We start from the raw sequence: 20,000 nt of genomic DNA on the forward strand, positions 1-20,000 counted from the left end.
GTTAACACTAATATAGTTGCTGAGCGACGATTGTGTCGATGTCGATGCAGATAGTGCTGGTCGTTGTGGTGTCTATAGTGAAAATGATGGCTATCTCGTTATTGACTAGTTGGGTGGATCCCAGCCTTAACCCAAAGCTGGGGTTGCCAAAGCTCCTATCGCTCCCCCCGCTACTAACTACATCGCGCCACATTGCATTTATGTCGATGTTGATGCAATTGTCGAGCGACAACTATGTCAGTGTTCACACAGATGCAATGCGATGCAAGGCAGGTAACGATGAGGCCTACAACACGCTCCTCATGGAGACAGGTGGCATCACGGTGAGACCAGATCTTATTGTCATCATAGGTAGCCAAGTAACTGCATTAATGTCAATGCCAACAATGCCAATGAGATGGATCCACCCAATGGGTTAGCGATGAAGCAACCACTATCTTCGTCGTAGACACCACAATGACCACCACCAGTTGCATCAATGCCAACATAGTAGCCGCTCGACAACTACGTCAGCGTTGATGCAGATGCAATGCGGCGTGGGGCGGACTGTCATGGACTTAGCTGGTTTTGCCTAAGTCGTGCGGCACCCTTACGTGTCCGTCCGCAAAGGTCAGCCTCCCATGTCCCTTAGGACCCACAAAGAGAGAGAACGGGTTAGAGAGAACGCCTCATTCGAGATCCACATGCAAACATCTCCAAAAACACTTCATAGATAATGCAAATTACAAACAGACTTTATAAGTTCTGAATAGTTGCACAACAAAGGGTAAAATGGTCCATTATAGACCAAAAATCTCTCTCACATGTCCACATGACATAACCTTTATTTACAAGCCTAAAGAGGCCACCAACCCAACTAAAATGGGACTATTAAGCCTTCGGCTGTCCCTCTACATGCTGTATAAGGCATGAACATACCAAAAGATATGGACATACATAAGCATTACATCAAACATCCTATTTATAAGTTTGTCCGTGACATTCTCCCCCACTTATTCCTTCGACGTCCTCGTCGAAGCCTTTGCCGACACTGTAACTCCTCGCCTTTGTTGAGTCTTCAATCTTCTGCTCCAACTGCAATGCGTCTCTTGGCTCCCAGCTGCTCTCCGCTGTCGTTTTTGAGTAGTCGAACCTTTGATCCGCCATGCTGCTTCAACTCACCAATGACTCTGACTCTGGTGTGGGGTTGGCTGAGTTGTGTTGATCCTTGTTGATTCCTGCGGATCCTCCAGATGAAGAAAAAGACCATCCTTACTACGCCAGTCTCTCAAATTTCTCATGCTGCTTGAACTGGGTGGATGCTTGTTGGAGCTTTAACGAGCATCATCTCGCAAACTTCTGAAGTTTTGGGTCCTTCCTCCACAAAATTTGCTCATTGACTCTTCTTTCACTTAGTTGTCATATCCAAGTAGGTTCGCATCACTTCCGTTTTCGATTGACATTTCGTTGGGAAATGAAGCGGACAATCTACTCTCAGTAGCACTGATCACCGTTGGCGAGGATTTGACAACTATTATCTTCCATTATCTTCGAAGGGTCTTTGAACTTGTGCAGAGCTCCACTACTGGATAGATAAGAGAATTAGGGTACTCGGTTTCGCCCATTCTCTTAAGGGTTGAGAAAGCAAAGGTTACTTGACTTTGCCCGCCTCCTCGAGGTTGTACTCCATGCATCGAGCTGGTTACTAGCCTTCTCCTGCTCTTTGCTTACACTTCTAAAGCACTTGAAGTGTTTGCACTCCTTGCGTTGAGTTAGTTACTGTGATTCACCTTCTCAATGCCATCGAACTTCTGGAATGCAGGAAGTTTTCACCCCAACTTGGAGTAATTCTCTCATAGGTTTGGTCGCCTCTAGGATTGTACCGTCTTCTCCATCAACCCTGTCGCCTACTCCACTGAGTAGCAAAGGTCCAGCACCACGTACTGTCTGCTTCGTTCCTTGGTTATGCACTCTTGCATGACCCGAAGTCCTTCACTTTCGGCTATCTTGATGAGAAGCTCATTGACACCGGTCTTACGAAGTTCCTCGGCCTCTGCCCTTCAGCCTTGTCTCGGTACTTGGAGATTGTCTCTGCATGCTCCACCTCCTTGGCCCCTTTCACGACCAAGCGCTCTCCCTCAATGAGAGCAAGGGATCAATGACTTTCACGGAAGTCCCGCCTCTGCGGTACCATGGCGCTGCCATGCCCATGGCCCTACTATCTGTCGCCTCGCATCTGTATCCCTTTTCTTCACGATCAGTAGATATGTCTCCGAGGCACTCCTCTGAGTCGACCTCCATTCTAACTGATGCTTGATTTTGGGTAACTAAGTCCCTCTGGACTCGTCGTCGCTTCCTCGCCCCTTTGGACCCCCTGCTTCAACACCTCTGTGTTCTCCAAGCAGTCCGTTTGGTCGATGGAAAGACAGACTGCAACTCCCATGCATGGCCTCTGTCATCATGTTGTAGGGTTTGCACTAATTCTGTTCTCCTTAGCTTCCTTGGTAGCAACGTTCGCTTACTCGACCTTGTCCTCTGACTTGCCGGGCCCCCTTAAACGAATATGAGCTCTGGAGTAGTCCAACTCTCTAGCTGCTTCGATCATACCTCCGCATGATCAAGTCCCTCCCATGAAACTAACTGGTACTTGCATTCGAACTTTTCCCTTGGTGGAACCCAGCCCCCATATGCTGATGACCAAGGTTTTCATCCGATGCAAAATTCGATGCACGCACGGAAGACCTGCCTCTGCGATACCATGGCCTTCACTCCTTGAATCCATAGCCCTTCTTGTCGTCGTGTTGTTCACCGAAGTGGAACTTCCAGTAGCTCCCGATCATACCTCCGTATGATCTAGTCCCTCACAGGACTATGTTGTGTGTATCGCATTGCCACGAACTGTTCCACCACGATCCGCTGCACCATGTCGCCTCCTGGTGACATCTCCATTACATTCTGATCCTTGTGGAATAAACTCGAATTGTGGTCTCTCTATGTGTGGCCTCTGCCAATACATCGCAGGATCACTTCCACCTTCGATTTTATTCGCTCCTTTGGCAATCGACCTTCATCCACCCACTCTTGGGTCATACCTAAATGAAGCACCACTCTAGGACAATCCGTCGCCTAGTAACTCCCGAAGTCCACCAACTTCACTGTAATTTGTGCACCGTTGTCTGGATCCTGGGCCTCTACCCCTACCAGCACAATCTCCGCTGCGCACCACTTCCTTTATGGCAACTTGAATAGCAACACTGTGGCATATTCTTCAAGAGTACCCACATATGAGTCCTCATGACCCGTGCTAAGGCCTTCTGAACATAATTTCGCCTCCGCAAATTGAGTCACCTTAGTTCCTCCATCAAATACTTCTCCGAGATAAGGTGCATGTGCCCAGAAGCTACCTTCGTCTTTGGCACCATGCAAGATGAGTCCACTCCGTTAGAATGAAGGACCCATGGAACAACATGATCCTACTCTTGCCTCTGTAAGAGTTCATGTCCTTGACCTCTGTCTACGGAAAGCACAGTGCCTCTGCTCCATGTTCCAACTTCTATGCTGGCTCCCTTCATACAGCTTGAGTACTTCGCTAAGTTACACCCAAGTTGCTCCGCTCCTCGTTTTTGCATTGAGTTGATGGTGGCCCTCGTGCCCACCATTCCACGGGTCAGCCCTCCCTTGAGTCCGATCTCTATATCGACTCCAAGTGTGCCTTCATTTAAGTTACTTTGGGTCACTCCCCCACTTGATCTCGCAATGCATCCACCAATGCATTCTCTCGAGCGAGATCATGCAACGACTCCTCACCGCCTGCTCAGTCCATTGAGCTTCGTGGAGTTGTTGTTTGTTGAGGTACTCCTCCTCAACTTATGAGGTCTGTCCCACATGATTCTCCCTCTGGAGAGCCGGGACTTATCACTCCTGGATAAATGTCCCATTGGAGCAACATCTCTCTTCATTTCGGAGACCACCATCCCCTTGGACTACTCCGATCTGCTGAACAAACTGTGCATTGTTCTGCCTCCTGCAAACGCACTTGCTAGATTGCGGACTTCAAGTCAATACAGCCCCCGCTGCACCACTCAAGGCCTAGCAATATGTTGAACTCGTTGCACACTTTAGCCTCCTACGGACGTATCCTTCACATGCCGAAGAGAAAGTTTTAATGCTCCATGGCGCCGAGTTTCGGTCGCCTTGGGATGACCGCGAACATTCCATCGTCCGCATACAAGCCCATGCATGAGTATCGAATTCTTTGAGTTAGTAATTCCCCTCACATCTGTGAGCTTTACACAACTCTTTCGATCGCTAAGCAACTCATTCCACCTTGCATGGTCTCATCCTTTACCAAGCGCCTCGCTTGTCTTGAGCACCATCAAGTATAGTTGTCAACGTTGAGCCGTAGCTCAAACTCAGCCATCCCAACCTTTGTGCGCTCCACATTCTTCTAAGCTTTCCTGTTCTCGTGGTGCCTCTTGTGCGAAGGGTTGGCCATTCCTCTGAATGCCAATGTCAGATGCCCGCTCCTCCGAGCGACTCCTTTTCCCTACATCTCCATGCCCGTTTTCCCCCAAACGGTCGCGCGTGTGCTGACTGCCCTCAACGCAGCCCAGCTAGGTCCCCCACGTTTACATGCTAAGTGTTTCTATGAGTGCTTGTCCCGCTCTGATACCATTTGTCACGAACTTAGCTGGTTTTGCCTAAGTCGTGCGGCACCCTTGCGTGTCCGTCCATAAAGGTCAGCCTCCCCGAAGCCTCCCATTGTCCCTTAGGACCAACAAAAGAGAGAACGGGTTAGAGAGAACGCCTCAATCGAGATCCACAAGCAAACATCTCCGAAAAATACTTCATAGACAATGCAAATTACAAACAGACTTTACAAGCTCTGAGCAGTTGCATAACAAAGGGGTAAAATGGTCCATTATAGATCAAAAATCTCTCTCACGTGTCCACATGACACAACCTTTATTTACAAGCCTAAAGAGGCCGGCCACCAACCCAACTAAAATGAGACTATTAAGCATTCGACCGTCCCTCTACATGTTGTACAAGACATGAACATACCAAAAGATACGGACATACATAAGCATTACATCAAACATCCTGTTTAGAAGTTTGTCTGTGACAGGACGGTGCACGCCTTGTGGAAGTGGGTGGCACCGTGGTGAGAGCAATCCTTATCGTCGTTAGAAGTGTCCAGGCAACTACATTAGCATCGATGCCGTCATTTGCTACTATCGATACCGTCTGTCACCGAATGTTAAAATTATCTTTTTATCTTTTGTTCTCGTGTTTTCTTTGGTAAAACTAATATTGTTAAGATAAATGAACTTAAATATTTTACTTTTGTAACTATAAAATAAAGTATAGGAATGGAGACATTAAAAATAGGTAACTACATATGATATTATGTAATTAGCCAGCTTGTAAGCCTAACCTAACTCTTTAAAGAGACACACATAAGCACGAAAATAGTGATCACAAATCGAAAGAAACACGTCCGACGGGCGTTATCGGGTTTGATCCGACCAACTCGAATCCACGATAATTACACTAAAGGTGTATGGATTCCTCGAAACGAGCGACAGAACGCGGTGGGATAAAGCTAACAGCTTCCTTCTTCACTCTGCCGAAGACGATGGCAATGCCTTCATGAACAAGCAAAAGTTAGAGAAACTGCACCCTCTAAAACAGATGACTCGAGCAATGAACACGAGCAGTAGGAGAAAGATGAGGTAGGCGTGGAGGATTTGACCGGTCCAAGAAGGGAATGGGAACGATGACACCGCAGTCTGCGTTGGAAAGACGGCGCCTGGCGCGGTTGGAAGAGCCATGACTGTGACGAGAAGAGACAACGAGTTGGCTGCTATTGAATGCAGGGATGGAGAGAAGGAGACGGCTACTGACAGCTACCCTTTGTGGACTTTGACTCCTTATATGAATTCATACGGCTTGATTCTATTAGAAACTGTAAATTTACTACGTGTCAATGAATTCAGACGGCATGTTCCTCCGGTCAAAGGTATTAAAAGCGGGAGTTCCATTCTATGACCGAATTAAAGTCGCCTCGTGGAATTTTCTCCGCTCATCTCCCTTTCTGTGGTCTTAGATATAGGCTTCCTTCTCTCTATCATCTCCAAGGAAGGAAGGAAGAAGGGAAGAAAGCATGGATTCCGTGGAAGTCCCTCAATACTTCACCTGTCCTATATCGCTTCAGATCATGAAGGACCCCGTCACCACCATCACCGGCATGACGTACGACCGCGAGAGCATCGAGCGGTGGCTCCTCGTCGATGACCATCCGATGTGCCCGGTGACGAAGCAGCCACTACCGAGAGACTCCGACCTCACACCCAACCACACCCTTCGCCGACTCATCCAGGCCTGGTGCGTCGTCAATGCCTCCCGTGGGGTGGAGCGGATTCCCACGCCGAGAGCCCCGGTCGACGGACCCGGCATCCGCAAGCTCGTCCACGGCCTCTCCGCCCCTCGGCTGCAGCTCGACTCCCTGAATCTGATCGCTGCGCTTGCTCGTGAGAACGAGAGCAACCGCCGGTGCATGCTGCAGTATGGCGTCGCCGGTGCGATGGTGGACGTGATCAATACATGCACCGAGCGGAAACAGATGGATCGGATCGACGTAGCTCTCGGTGTCCTCGACTCCCTACGAGCATCTCCTGATGACTTGAAACCCATTGTCGACGGCGATCGCCGCATCATCGACTCGATGACATGGATCCTGCATCATGGAGCGGGCGACGACCGCGACGTTAGATCGACGGCAACTGTGGTCTTGAAGTCCGTGATCGAGGCTGCAGATTCGAGAGTGTTAGAGCAACTGACTCCCGATTTCTTCCAAGCTGTGTTATCCCTCGTCCGCGATCGGATCTCGCAGCGAGGAACCAAAGCCGCGCTGCAGGTCCTGCTACATGCTGCCGCATGGGGAAGGAATCGGATCAAGATAGTAGAGGCCGGCGGAGTGAAGGAGATCGTGGAGCTTGAGCTGACGGCGCCGGACAAGAGGACGACGGAGATCAACCTGGGGTTGCTGAATCAACTGTGCACAACCGCAGACGGAAGGGCTGAGCTCGTGGGCCATGCCGCCGGCATCGCGACTGTCTCGAAGAGGATCCTCCGTGTCTCGTCGCTGGCGGACGATCAAGGGGTCAGGATTCTGTGGTCGCTGTGCAGGTACTCCGCCACCACCGAGGTGCTGCAGGAGATGATGAGTCTGGGGGCTGTCTCCAAGCTGTGCTTAGTTCTCCAAGCAAACTGCCCAGACTCCGTGAAGGAGAAGGCGAGGTTGGTTCTTAGGTTGCACTCTGGGGTGTGGAAGGACTCTCCTTGCCTCCATTCCTATTTGTTGTCGAGATATACTTGATTGGCATCAGCATATCTGCTCTTAATGTCTTCTTTGGATGTGAATCTACCCAAACAAATGTATATTACTGTCATATATACGCCATTCAATATCAATACACTCTTTCACATCTTTCTATGCCCTATTCATTCAATACGTTCGTTCATTCATTCATATATACATAAAAAAAAATATATATATATACACATACACACACACACACACACTATATATACATATTCAAATTTAAGCACAATAATAATACAAAATTACAAAAATAACTTAGACACATTCAACATACATTTCATTGACACATTTATACTTTCAAATACAATTCTAGAATAATTTTTTTCTTATTTTTCACATATTTTAATATCTATATAAAATTAAATATTATTTAAAAATAGAGACTTGGGTATGCATTTTTTATGTTTTCCAGAATATGTTCTAATTTTTCAATTTCAATATAATGTAAATGTATTTTTTTATTGTTGCTTTGGTTTACTTTATTTCATTGAACTATTCTTAACTTATTGAATCATACCAATAGAAAAACCACTATAAATAGAAGTTCGAGAATAGAACGTGAAATGATAACTTTTTTTTTGGGTAAAAAAAAGTATAATCGCTTTTTCCGATAAATAACCCGATTTTTAACAATGTGACTTCGAGAATTTCTGGAGATATTATTTGAAAAACACTAAACCAAGAGCGTTTTCCAAGAAATCACACAATTGGTAACAAATATATTTTGCTCATTTCAATATCATCCTTAAACTTTTTTTCTTAAACATATTGATATAATAATAATTATTTTTATTATCAAAAGTTCATTCAACCCCTACTACTAGACATAATGGATGATAGAGAATCTGCTGAATATGCTATAGTAGCATTAATTACACTTAGAATATTTTTTTTCATTAAATTGATAATTACTCATAAGACTAATACTACATATAGCAAGCAGCAGTCTCATGTTCATTTTTATTCTGAACTTATTGAACGAATACTATCATCTTTGAGTTTTCGACACTCGAAAACTGACTTGATTATTAAAGGATATTTTTGGTGTTTTTTTTCTTTTATTTTATCTCTCAAGGTTAGCCGGATGAACTATTCATCAACCCATCAATCATAGACTTGTGTTGTTGAGATCTCGTAATGCTCACTCGTTGGCATCTCAGAATATTTAATCCAATCCATCATAGATAAGGCTTCATGCTTGACATCACTCATTTCCACAAACATATATATAAGATAGAACATGCATTCACACCCGTTCACAGTATGATTGATTCATGAAGACCAGTTTCGTCTCAGGTATTCTTTGTTCTTAGTAGGATTTTAGAGTAGTTAGCCTCCACATCACCATGATCAGACGATCCATCACGATCTACATTTTATATATTTCTAATTGAAATATTGGATTCAACTTTATTAGAATTCGAGAATAGTTATGGCGTGGTTTATATAGCTTTTTCTTAAATAGGTTTATGTGTTTATGTCTGTGAATGTTAACGTAAGTCATACTGTAATCCGTCTCTCTCTCTCTCTTGGGGGGACGATGGCGAGGAGTAGATAATGTTTCTTTTTATGTGATTTAGGATATAAATTGTATTTATCCCCAACAATTATGAGACAACAATAATAATATCAAATAATATCTAAGATATTTGGGATCGATTTGTAAATAATCATATTCTTAAATAGACTAAGAGTATTTTTAAATTTTATTTATAGTTTCTAATATAGTTTTTATCACTAATAGTAATTATTTCATATCATTTAATTATAACATCTATATGTCTCCTTAAGCACATGCTTATACCATCTTAAATAAAGTTATTATTATATCTCATATCGAAATTATATTTAATTATTCGTGAAGAAAAAGTTTGTATGTTAAGATATACGAACCTTTTAAATTTTGAATTGTATTTTATGTATGTTATGGATTTTGATTCACTGAATAATCAATCATATTGTTATTACTTGTATGACCAACATGTAACTTGCTAAAGAGCTAAAGAAAGTGATGACATTACAAATATAAATATTATATTATATTATATGGAGAACATTACAAATATAAATTAATATTATACCTCTTTTAAACACACACATAAATTTTTAAATGCAATGATCTTCATTTATTATATGTAACTAATCTTTCAAATGTTTTTATACATTAATTTGTGGATAAGAAATATTGTTTTAAGTTGTTCGAGTCTTAAGAATATAAATTAGATAATATATTCTTTTAACAAAAATTCGGTCATAAGATTTTGGACTCGAATTTACATCTTCGTTATTTATTTATCTTTTGAAAAAAAATGATAATTAGGGATTTAATGTTGTATGTGATATTTGTATGGCGTATTTAATTAATATGCTATAGATGAGTGTCTTCTCCACTTCGTTTGGGAAGCATGAGGGTTTGTTCTTTATGGGGGGTGACGTGATGTGGCCAAGAGAAGTAGTCATTGCTCCTTGAGGGGCGGTAAGAGTATTATTGTATTGTGGTGGTGGTGGTGGTGGTGGTGGTGGGATAAGACCCTCACGGGGCTCGAACTGAAGTGGTGCAATTATGTTCCCTTTGTATGTATTCAAAGGGAGGAAGTAAAGGTTGAAGAAGGAAGAGGAAGAGGTGAGGGTGGAATTAAATGGTATTTATCATCTGACGTAATTCTTCCCCATTATTCTCAACCGTCTCAATTACTGTTGCATTTATTTGATTTTTATTGTCTTGCGTTCCAAAATAGCCCACCGTTTCTCTCTCTCTCTCTCTCTCTCTCTCTCTCTCTCTCTCTAAATCAAGCAAGTATTTGCCTCATGAGAAACAACACGCGACTTGGATTAGATGCATGATATGGAGAAGATTAGCACATCTTACATCAGCTGAAGCAAAAAGAGAAGGAAAGCTAGGAGGGAGAATAGAGAAGATAATCTTTCTCATGGAAGGAACGGTAGCAGGTGCAGGGGGGACTCAGGTCTTCCTGGACTTCTTGGTGGTGGTGGTGGTGGTGTCATGGAGGAAGTCGAGGAGGACGGCGCTCTTGCACTTGGGGCACTTGGGATCATCCCCGGGGAGCATGACGTACATGAGGCAGCGTGGACAGCCGGCGAGCACCATCGACGGCCCCTCGGGGCTGTCTGCCTCCGACGACAGGCAGGAGCTGGGGGAGGACGTTCCACGAGGGGAGTCGTCGCCGCCGGTGGTAGCCATCCTTCTAGAGGTGTCCCCCCTCGTCGGCAACGCCAGGTTCAGCTTCAGGTCCAGCTTCTGGCTCTCCCCGTGGCCGCTGCGCCTGCTCATCCTCCTCCTCCTCCTCCTATGGCAGAAACAGCCCACGAGTAGCAACACTACCACCGTGAGTTACCGATACAGGACACCTCGAAGAGCTGCAGGAAGCACCAACCTTTCGCGGCGGGGCTCAACGAGGCCAGAAGCAGAAGAGAGGCTTCTATGGAACCTACACCACCATGAGCTTCCCATGCCATTTTATAGACTAGTCGAGGGGGTCAAAAGGGTCGTCTTCAATACAAAACAACAAACTAGTTTATTTCCGCTCACTCACTGTCATCTTCTCAGTACTGAGATAAAGATTGCAGGGTTTAGCATTGGAGACATAATAGCACTACATTAAGCTTGCAAACTTTACTCGATAATGAACATTAATTGCAATCATCAATCAAGCAAAACCCCAATGTTGTTATGTACGCATCATCCTCCTCCTCCTCCTCGCACTCCACATATCAGTTCTATTTCTTCTTCTTCTTCTTCTTCTTCTTCTTCTTCTTCTTCTTCTTCTTCTTCTTGTCGGGAAGGGCGAAGAAGAGGAGCCTACAATTTGGTGCGATATGGCATCGAAGTGTAGGGTGATCTTAACGCATGGATCTTAAAATATAGCGTCCTAAGCAAATGGGCATTTACTGCCAATTAAACATAGTTGTCTTCTCTTGGCGACTAAGTGATGAGAATCCATTAATGTACTTTGTTTGATGCAAGCGAGGAAACATAAACAAACCGTCCTCTTCAGAACCTTGTAATGGGATTTGGCTAAATATATCTCCAGTCAAAATTCATCATCTCCATGCCCAGATAGTAGACATGCAGAGCTCATGCAGGTTATTGGCCATGCACTAAATATTTGTAGGGCTTGTATTCTAATGGAGATGGAGGTACTGTGGTGGAACAGTTGATGGATTCCACATCCCAAGCCAATCCCAAAGAGCAGGAATGGGGGATTACAAAATCCAGTACTGACTTGGGAGTGGTCACATTACTCGAGCACTAAGGTGAGTTGAGGTAGAATGGGTCATATATTTTATGTGGCTTGGTGTGATTAGATGAGTGATGGGGGGAAGCTCCATGTGCACGTCTTTGATGCCAAGGCAAGTCCATGGAGAGATGATAGGGATGCGGTGGTATTGATGGCCCAAAAGGCAACAAAATTTAAAGGTGGACGACCAGGGCTTCATTTCTCATGAACTTGCAAGCAACATATTTATGTGGGCATTCAATGGGAGAAGACTTCATGGCTTCCGAGAGAAGTGCATATGCTTGCTTCTCCATGCAAAGTAGATCCATATATATATATCTAGTATCATTATTTACTCGATGTGGGTAGTGCATATTGAGAGGAGTGAAGGATGAATTAGTTATATAATATTTTGATGATATTTTATTATGATAAAGTTGTAGAGATTAGTCTTTGTTTTGGATTTGTATATAAAGATAATACTTGAACCTTGAATTTACTGTGATTATGAAATTACTTACTAAATACTACGTTTTCTTTACAATAGAATCTATTTACTATGGTTTTTATCTAATATAATTAAAAAGTACTTATCGTAAGGAAATATTCAATGGTATTTGTAGGATTTTGAGTTCCAAAGCTTCATTAAGCAATAGGTGCAAAATGTTCTCCGTACCTTCTAACCTACTGAAACTTCACTGCCGAAACAAGTTAACGTAAATATGATTTTGATTGAGGAAGATGGCAGAGTAATAAATTGTAATTTATTAGAACAAGATCGGACATCGATCTAATTAAGTCTCACATCATTGAGTCAGTTAGTTAAAACACTATCAATTGAATTAGTTATATTTTTTATTAATTATATTTATTTAAAGTAAAAACTTATGAGGATTGTAAAAATAATAATTTTAATATTGTAGTAAAGTTTATCTCTAAACTCCATTCTTTGAATTCATAATCTTTCTTATTAAGCTTTATATATATATATATATATATATATATATATATATATATATATATATATATATATATATATTATTCTCCGTTTCTCATCTACCATCTCCTTAACCAACGAAGATCTCCGTCCGCTGAACAACCCACAACTGCATGATCACGTCGTCGTCATGGCCTCTTTGAATCCCATGCACCGGTTCTCGTCATCTCTATAAACTTTTCTCGCCCACCACCATGATCGAGGAAGCTTCTTAGTCTTCACTGTAATCCCTCCAAGGTCCGAGATGGACACCAACAGGGCCGCCCTTCTCTTCCTCTTCTTTCTTCCACCCTTCTTCCACGCCTGTAATGCGACGGCGGCCGGCCTTCGTCAACCCAAGTGGCGAAGAGAGTTGGAGACGTATTCCGGCAGCGGCCTGTACGAGACGAGGTACTTCACGCAGACGCTGGATCACTTCAACTTCAACCCGCAGAGCTACGCCAAGTTCCAGCAGAGGTACCTGGTGAACCACACCTACTGGGGCGGCAAGGGGTCGCCCATCTTCGTCTACACCGGCAACGAAGGCCGCATCGAGCTGTTCGCCAAGAACACTGGCTTCATGTTTGATATCGCGCCGTCGTTTAAGGCCCTATTGGTCTTCATCGAGGTCAGTACCATTTTGCAGGACGACGCTGGTCATCGATGCATCGAATGGTCTCATCTGTTTCTGGCAAACGCAGCATCGGTACTATGGGGAATCCATTCCTTTCGGCGGCGAAGATGTGGCTTACAGCAACGCTAGCACTCTCGGTTACTTGTGCGTCACGCAGGCGATTGCGGACTTCGCGACGCTGATCATTGATCTGAAGAAGAACCTGACATCAGAAGACTCTCCGGTTGTAGCGTTCGGAGGCTCCTATGGAGGAAGTAAGAGTCTGACATCATCTTCTTCCTTTTTCTTGTGGGCGTTGGGAGGATTCAACAGCTCATACTTATCTTTGATGATGCACACAGTGTTGGCTGCATGGTTTAGGTTGAAGTACCCACACGTTGTTCTTGGAGCCTTGGCATCTTCTGCTCCTCTTCTCCAGTTCGATGACCTCGTCTCCCCTTACACCTTCTACAACATCGTCACCAATGACTTCAGGGTCTGTTTCTCTCTCTCTCTCCGTCTCTCTCTCTCTCTCTCTCTCTGGTGATGAGTTGTGTGCTATGATATCAGAGTGAAAGTGAAAGCTGCTACAGAACGATAAAGAGTTCGTGGAAGGAGTTGGATGATACCTTGTCACGACCAGGAGGACCTAAGAAGCTCGCCAAGGCATTCAAGACATGCTCGTAAGGAGCTGGATGATACATTGTCACATCTCCAGTTTGATGCCATTGGGCTTAATTATTCTGAGCTAAGTCGACGACTTCATCATCATCATCATCTTCTTCTTCTTCCACAGTGATGAAGTCTCAAACTTGCCTCAATGGATCGAAGAGGCTTTAGTTTACGGCGCCATGACGGATTACCCCACTGTTTCAGACTTCCTCACCCCTCTCCCAGCTTACCCCGTGAAACAGGTCATCCGAATCTGCAGTAAAACCTTTCCTCTAAACTTCCAGCTCTCTCTACTGATTCAAACCGTTGCAGATGTGCAAGGCCATCGACGATCCGATATCTGGTAATGATACCTTTGCCAGATTATATGGGGCCATGAACATATACTACAACTACACTGGAAAAGCGACATGCTTCGATATCGACACCGATTCGTTGGATGATACTGTTGGCACGGATGGATGGAATTGGCAGGTGATGAGCAATTCTCGTCTTTCCACTGTCTAGGTCTGCTGATATCCCATCTCTGCATGGCTCTTTTCGCAGTCATGCACAGAGATGATTCTTCCAACAGGGGGAAGATCAGAGGAGAGCATGTTTCCTGCGAACAAATATAGTTACGACGACAACGCTAGGTTCTGCGAATCATACTACGGTGTAGCTCCAAGGCCACACTGGATCACCACAGAGTTCGGTGGCCATGTAAGTCCACCGTGACGCCACCACCACACATGCAATCACTGTCGATTTCCTGCTGCTAATCTTCACATCTGAATCCTTTTGTTGCCTCTCGTAGGACATCACAAGGGTGTTGAAAAGGTTCGGGAGCAACATCATATTCTTCAACGGGCTAAGGGATCCATGGAGCGGTGGAGGGTAAGAACACAATCCATCCTTTTTGTCTCTGTCGATGGACTGAAACGGTGTACGCTATGTGCAGCGTGCTGAAGTCTCTTAACCCAAGCCTTAAAGCCATGGTTGTACCTCAAGGTATGCTTCCTTTTGATCTCCATCCCTTTTCTAAATAGCCTAACATGTGACTCTGTTTGTGTTTCTTGGCAGGGGCACACCATGTGGACCTCAGATACTCCACAAAGGAAGACCCTATGTGGCTACAGAATGTGAGGAGGAAAGAGATCAACATCATAGCCGGATGGACCAACCAGTTTTATGCAGACTCAAAGTTGTAAACATGCTTATCTTTTCTGTAGCTCATTTTCCCTCAAAATAAAAACAGATGATGAGCATTCGAATCTCAATCATAACCTGACTCTGGCAAGAACAGTAGTTGCATTAGCATGTGAGAGAAAGAGAAGGACAAAAGAAAGAGGTGGCGGCTAAAACTCTAAGGTACAAAAGCCCATGAACACTCCTTGTCATCTTTATCATCTCATCTAGTCCTTCTCTCCGATCCTTATTACACAGAGAAACAAACAAGAACACAGTATAGTTCAAGTTCATGCATCTTGAGCCACCACTCAAAGAAAAGCCAACAGAGTCCCTCACACTTCCATGAACTCTGATAAAGTAATAATATTTCCAAGCCTTCTCTCATCTGATCACTGACACACACCAGCATCGATATCCTGCAGACTAAACTACAAGAGATACTAAGATACTACTCGATTCATGCATGTGCATGTAAGAGTCGGTGTGCGGGACCTCAGATGCCCATGGTGGAAGCGCAGCATGCAGGATCAATAGGATGGGACAAAGAAATGCTTCTCCTTTGGAAAATGGTGAAGAGAAGAGTCATTATATTGTATTGGAAGCTGTTCGTTTCTTACATTTGTGGTCTCTTGACGTTTGATATTTTTGACATGCAACTGAAGATAAATACTGTGTGTTCCAACACAAATGCTTCGATTCAAACAGTAAGATACCTGAGACAAATAATGTCTTCCAACACAACACAACACACACACACACACAGAAAACAAACCTGGTTTTTTTTATTGTAGCAGATGTACCAATAAAAGGGTGCAGCACAGGAGTTTACCGGACCCAACATACCACATGGAATGTCATTACCTGGATCTCACTGGAGATGGTTGAGATGAGGACACAGTGATGGCACTCACATCTGAACCATCACACTGTCATCATTCTTCAACTCCTTAGCTTAATAGAATATTTTAGATTTGGGAACTCTATGCTCACAATACCAACTGCATATATCTGTGTATCTTTTGCTGCAATCGTTCCTCGTAAGGCTATAAGTTCTTAGCAACAGTCTCCACATATCCCCAAGCTTTTGTGCCTTTCTGAACGTGACCATGGATCCTGTGTCAGACCATCACCATGAAGCATGGTCTTGGGAGCCACCCGTGAATCTCCACCAGCACTACCGCCACCATCCCTACCGAGGAGAGCAGATCGAACCCCGTCGTCAGCGGGAGCACATGTTCGAGAAGTCTCTTACCCCAAGCGACGTGGGGAAGCTCAACAGGCTGGTGATCCCGAAGCAGCAGGCGGAGAAGTACTTCCCACTCGCCGGCGACTCGGGCGAGAAGGACCTGTTGCTGAACTTCGAGGACGAGGCCGGCAAGCCGTGGATGTTCCGCTACTCCTACTGGAGCAGCAGCCAGAGCTACGTGCTCACCAAAGGCTGGAGCCGCTTCGTCAAGGAGAAGAAGCTCGACGCTGGCGACGTCGTTCTCTTCGAGCGCCTCCGAGCGGGCGGCGACCGCCTCTACATCGGGTGCAGGCGCCAAGGTCGGGAGGAGAGCCCTCCGGCGCCCGGCGCGCCGCCTGCGCGCCCCAGTCGCAACCACTCATGTCTCGGTACGTTTCTGCGACCTGGAAACCGAGCTAAATCGCTACAATTCTCAACCTCGCGTTCGTGTTCAGGCGATCGGGAGGAAGAAGCAGCGAAGAACACGGCGGAAGCACCGGCTAACTCGAAGCGGCTGAGATTGTTCGGCGTGAACTTGAACTGAGGTCCAGACTCCGCACACTGCTCCATCGCCGCCATGCCATTGCCTCCAGCTCTCAGCAACGTCAGCGGTCGATCAAGCTTGTACATTATGATGAACAAGAAAGCTAGGGCTCATCTTTCGAGCAGATGGAATCAATTGCACGCTGCTGCTGTCTCATCTCTTCAAGATGTTGTTTTTGCTCTTTTTTCTTCAAGCATCCGCTCTTTCTTAAATCCACGAAAAAAAAAGGGAAGCCGAGCGAGCGAGCGAGAGAGAGAGAGAGAGAGAGAGAGAGAGAGAACAAGTTTCCCTGGTCCTCCGGCAAGGGTCTCATAGTAATGAGAGTTAAACCGAGATTTCTGTATCCTTCTCTTGAATGAAAGGGCGTGAGGGATTTGACTCCAGTCTTTGATGTGTTGATGGAAGAACTAAATTTCCTTTCTCAATCAAAATATGAAGTCTTGGGAAAGAAATCTATGAATAAACTGGCTTAAAAATTTATCCGAAAACTATCCCTTATTATATTAGATTTGTGATCTTACTTCTATAGCAGCAGTCTTTGTAGATAACCACCGATGATTACGGACGAGTTAACTAATCATTCAAAAAACACATTTGATTATAGATCAACATGATAATGAGAATCTTCACGCATGATGTGGACGATGTGAATAGATGCGAATACCACCCACTATCGGCCATCGATTCGAATACAATAATTGTCATAAATTCGAACTATAAATGAAATTGGAAGTCTCGACGTCGAACGTACGACCTTTTGGAAGTACCTCAAGTCGAAGCGCATGAATGAAGGGAAGGCAGTGAAGTGAAGACGACGACAGTCATATGATGTGACTCGGGCCATGCGGCTTTTATTCTACCAGCACAGTCGGTCTCCTCCTTTTGTTCTCCGGGGAAGAAAGAAGAGTTGTATCAGCGAGTGGGGCTGCACCGGAAACAGCAAACTATAAGCTCCATAAAAAGATCACAAGTTCCAGGAAAAATAAGCTAGATTCTCTCTCTTCCCCAGTAGCGCTAATCTTCTTCGAGTGTCTTAACTTGGGCTGCGAAGGATAGGATAGGATGGCTTTTAGATGACGAGCTGCCTGCAACATCCAAAACTTTACACATCACCAGGCAGTAAAATAACATAAAGGAGGAGATGAAAGGATGAGCTTTTCCATATAAAAGGAGTCATGCAAGGTTCACCTGTAGGAAGCTCACAATTACAGGGCAAGCATGATCGAGTTTTCAGGACTAGCAATCCTCCCCGTATCATCAGGAAGATATCATGTCGGATGATGACCAGGTGAGCCATGTGCAGGCCAGCATTCGTTGATGGCTCTGGATTGATTGATTGATACCTGAACATGATTAGTTTGATCAATAAAATCTCTCGAGTGCAGGGCATCGAATGATAAACAAACACACAAAGGGAGAGGAAAATACCGTATTCAAAGAGCTGTCTGTGGCTTCAGATGGACATCATTTTTTGACAGGTCCTGAAATCATATTCCTGCAATGACAAAGAAACAAAATTATGGTCATTTAAGCTTAGCCATTAGGCAAAAACAGACACTATATGATAAAATGACCTCCTCTGGCGAATCCATTTCATCTTCTACAGATGTTTTTCTACTAGTACGAGGAAGAAACAAGTGTTATATGATGATATATTCAGCAGCACACTGATGCTCTTCACATGGTTTAACTCCATAGTAGAGATGGAAAACAGAGGCTTCTTTCGTCCAATATGAATGTCCCTATTCCTGACGACAGGTGTAGGCATCTCCAGCCGGTAGCAGATCTTAGATAGTGTATGCTTCAGTGACCTGCATGTAGATGAAACCCATATATACCATCTCAGGCAATAATGCCTCATCACTATCGTCTGACAGAATGCCATCAGCCCAATCCTACTAAAGAGACCAATGGGCTTTCAATCATGAACAAACAAAAGATTGTGCATTTAAACTTCAATATTAGTACAAATAGATTCTGGAGGGACTCAATTGTCACAGAGGAGAGGATGATGCTTCTGCCTGACACATGGAAGAGTCTCCTAATGAAGGACACTGCTTTAACTTCTCCTTGGTTCTTAGATGTTCAACCCATGAAGCTTCCATCACCCAACTGCTCAAATTTCCTTCTGTTAATTCAAGATCACAGTGAAAACTATAAGTGCCTCCAATAATGCCAATATTTCAAGGCAATAATGGATCATGGAAAAATGCTCCACTGTGCTACATTTCCAATGTTGCAAACATGTAGTAGTCAGGACACTGGAACCATGTTGAAACACGCTACGGATATATCCAGGGCTCGGTTGGCAATCCTGATTCCCTAACTTCATTGGTCACAAAAGTTGTAGCTCATGTAGATCAATAAATTACATCTGCATAAACATCATACTTGAGATACAAAAGTCACAAATTTAAGATTCTTGCCTGTTCTACATATAAGATAGTCAATGTTAGTCCAACTCAGATGGAAAAAGATGGCTTAGAAACCCACATAACATCCTGAGCTTAATATAATTGGGGACTCTGTTAGCTTGGTTGTTTACCTAATTGTGAAAGAGGATCCTAGTTTCACGTTGAAATGGTCTGACAGGGTGGCAAAACTTCTGCAGAAGGGTGCACAACTTTTGATTGTCCCCTCACACAGTAATTTATCTCCTTCATGAAGGCAAATGATCAGCTCATCAAAAGAGGAAATAGGGGCCAACATCTAAAATATCTGGATGATAAATTAAAAGATTGTAAAAGTTAGTAATCAAAACTGAAGAATGAAGAGAACAAATTTTTACAAACAGGAGCTTCCTTCCAAAGAAGCACTGTGCATAGCCACCATGAAACTCGCTTTTGGAGCTAAATAAAAAGTCAGAATAAGTAGAGGAAGGTGCAGATGAATAAAGACAGAATAAATCACCATTTCAACAGAGTTGACAGCAAAAGCAGAGTAACGAAGTAAGATATTTGTCATACTAATCAAGAACATAAAAGTATGACTAAAAAGCTTGTCATATTTTAAAATTTTTTATCCAACATTAATACGTCGAGTCTAAAATATAAGCTTCAAGATAGCAATGTTGCCATTTCTCAATCTAACAATAGATATTTCCTTCCTCTAATGTATACCAGTGAATTCTTTTGCTAAACATAAATATGAGATCAAATATAAACTGTGGATGGACTTCTACAGATTACATTAAGGG

General features: G+C 44.0%; 4 protein-coding genes and 1 long non-coding RNA gene across 10 annotated transcripts in view; 3 read left to right on the forward strand and 2 right to left on the reverse strand.

Moving 5' to 3' along the window:
- The first annotated feature begins 6,065 nt into the window (after positions 1–6,065).
- On the forward strand, positions 6,066–7,475 carry LOC103971286 (E3 ubiquitin-protein ligase PUB23). Its single transcript, XM_009385280.3, has one exon. It carries the CDS (start codon positions 6,146–6,148, stop codon positions 7,358–7,360), a length of 1,215 nt encoding a protein of 404 aa, XP_009383555.2. The 5' UTR covers positions 6,066–6,145; the 3' UTR covers positions 7,361–7,475.
- A 2,697-nt stretch (positions 7,476–10,172) lies between these two features.
- On the reverse strand, positions 10,173–11,088 carry LOC135596587 (protein GL2-INTERACTING REPRESSOR 1-like). Its single transcript, XM_065088644.1, has 2 exons — positions 10,762–11,088; positions 10,173–10,674 (listed from the first exon to the last, which is right to left on the reverse strand). Exons 1-2 carry the CDS (start codon positions 10,836–10,838, stop codon positions 10,329–10,331), a joined length of 423 nt encoding a protein of 140 aa, XP_064944716.1. The 5' UTR covers positions 10,839–11,088; the 3' UTR covers positions 10,173–10,328.
- Positions 11,089–12,828: 1,740 nt separating this feature from the next.
- LOC135597168 (uncharacterized) lies at positions 12,829–15,710 on the forward strand. The gene is made up of 11 exons (XM_065089755.1): positions 12,829–13,208; positions 13,282–13,468; positions 13,556–13,689; positions 13,764–13,876; positions 13,990–14,107; positions 14,178–14,339; positions 14,412–14,567; positions 14,662–14,741; positions 14,806–14,855; positions 14,928–15,215; positions 15,458–15,710. The coding sequence occupies exons 1-10, from the start codon at positions 12,846–12,848 to the stop codon at positions 15,053–15,055; spliced, it is 1,491 nt and encodes a 496-aa protein (XP_064945827.1). The 5' UTR covers positions 12,829–12,845; the 3' UTR covers positions 15,056–15,215; positions 15,458–15,710.
- Positions 15,711–15,841: 131 nt separating this feature from the next.
- LOC135597169 (B3 domain-containing protein Os11g0156000-like) lies at positions 15,842–17,231 on the forward strand. Its single transcript, XM_065089757.1, has 2 exons — positions 15,842–16,649; positions 16,716–17,231. The coding sequence occupies exons 1-2, from the start codon at positions 16,142–16,144 to the stop codon at positions 16,802–16,804; spliced, it is 597 nt and encodes a 198-aa protein (XP_064945829.1). The 5' UTR covers positions 15,842–16,141; the 3' UTR covers positions 16,805–17,231.
- Positions 17,232–17,373: 142 nt separating this feature from the next.
- LOC108951676 (uncharacterized) overlaps positions 17,374–20,000 on the reverse strand; it is a 4,859-nt gene continuing 2,232 nt past the window's right edge. For 3 of the 6 annotated variants that reach the window (XR_010481142.1, XR_010481143.1, XR_010481141.1), the window contains 4 exons: positions 18,379–20,000; positions 18,233–18,299; positions 17,993–18,147; positions 17,374–17,889 (listed from right to left, as the gene is read on the reverse strand). The exon at positions 18,379–20,000 is cut by the window's right edge. This is a non-coding gene — a long non-coding RNA (uncharacterized LOC108951676). The remainder of the gene's footprint in view (positions 17,890–17,992; positions 18,148–18,232; positions 18,300–18,378) is intronic. The other 3 variants (XR_010481144.1, XR_010481145.1, XR_001976190.2) reach the window with 2 other exon arrangements.

Source organism: Musa acuminata, chromosome BXJ1-11, assembly GCF_036884655.1.
Source record: "Musa acuminata AAA Group cultivar baxijiao chromosome BXJ1-11, Cavendish_Baxijiao_AAA, whole genome shotgun sequence".
NCBI classification, from domain to species: domain Eukaryota; kingdom Viridiplantae; phylum Streptophyta; class Magnoliopsida; order Zingiberales; family Musaceae; genus Musa; species Musa acuminata.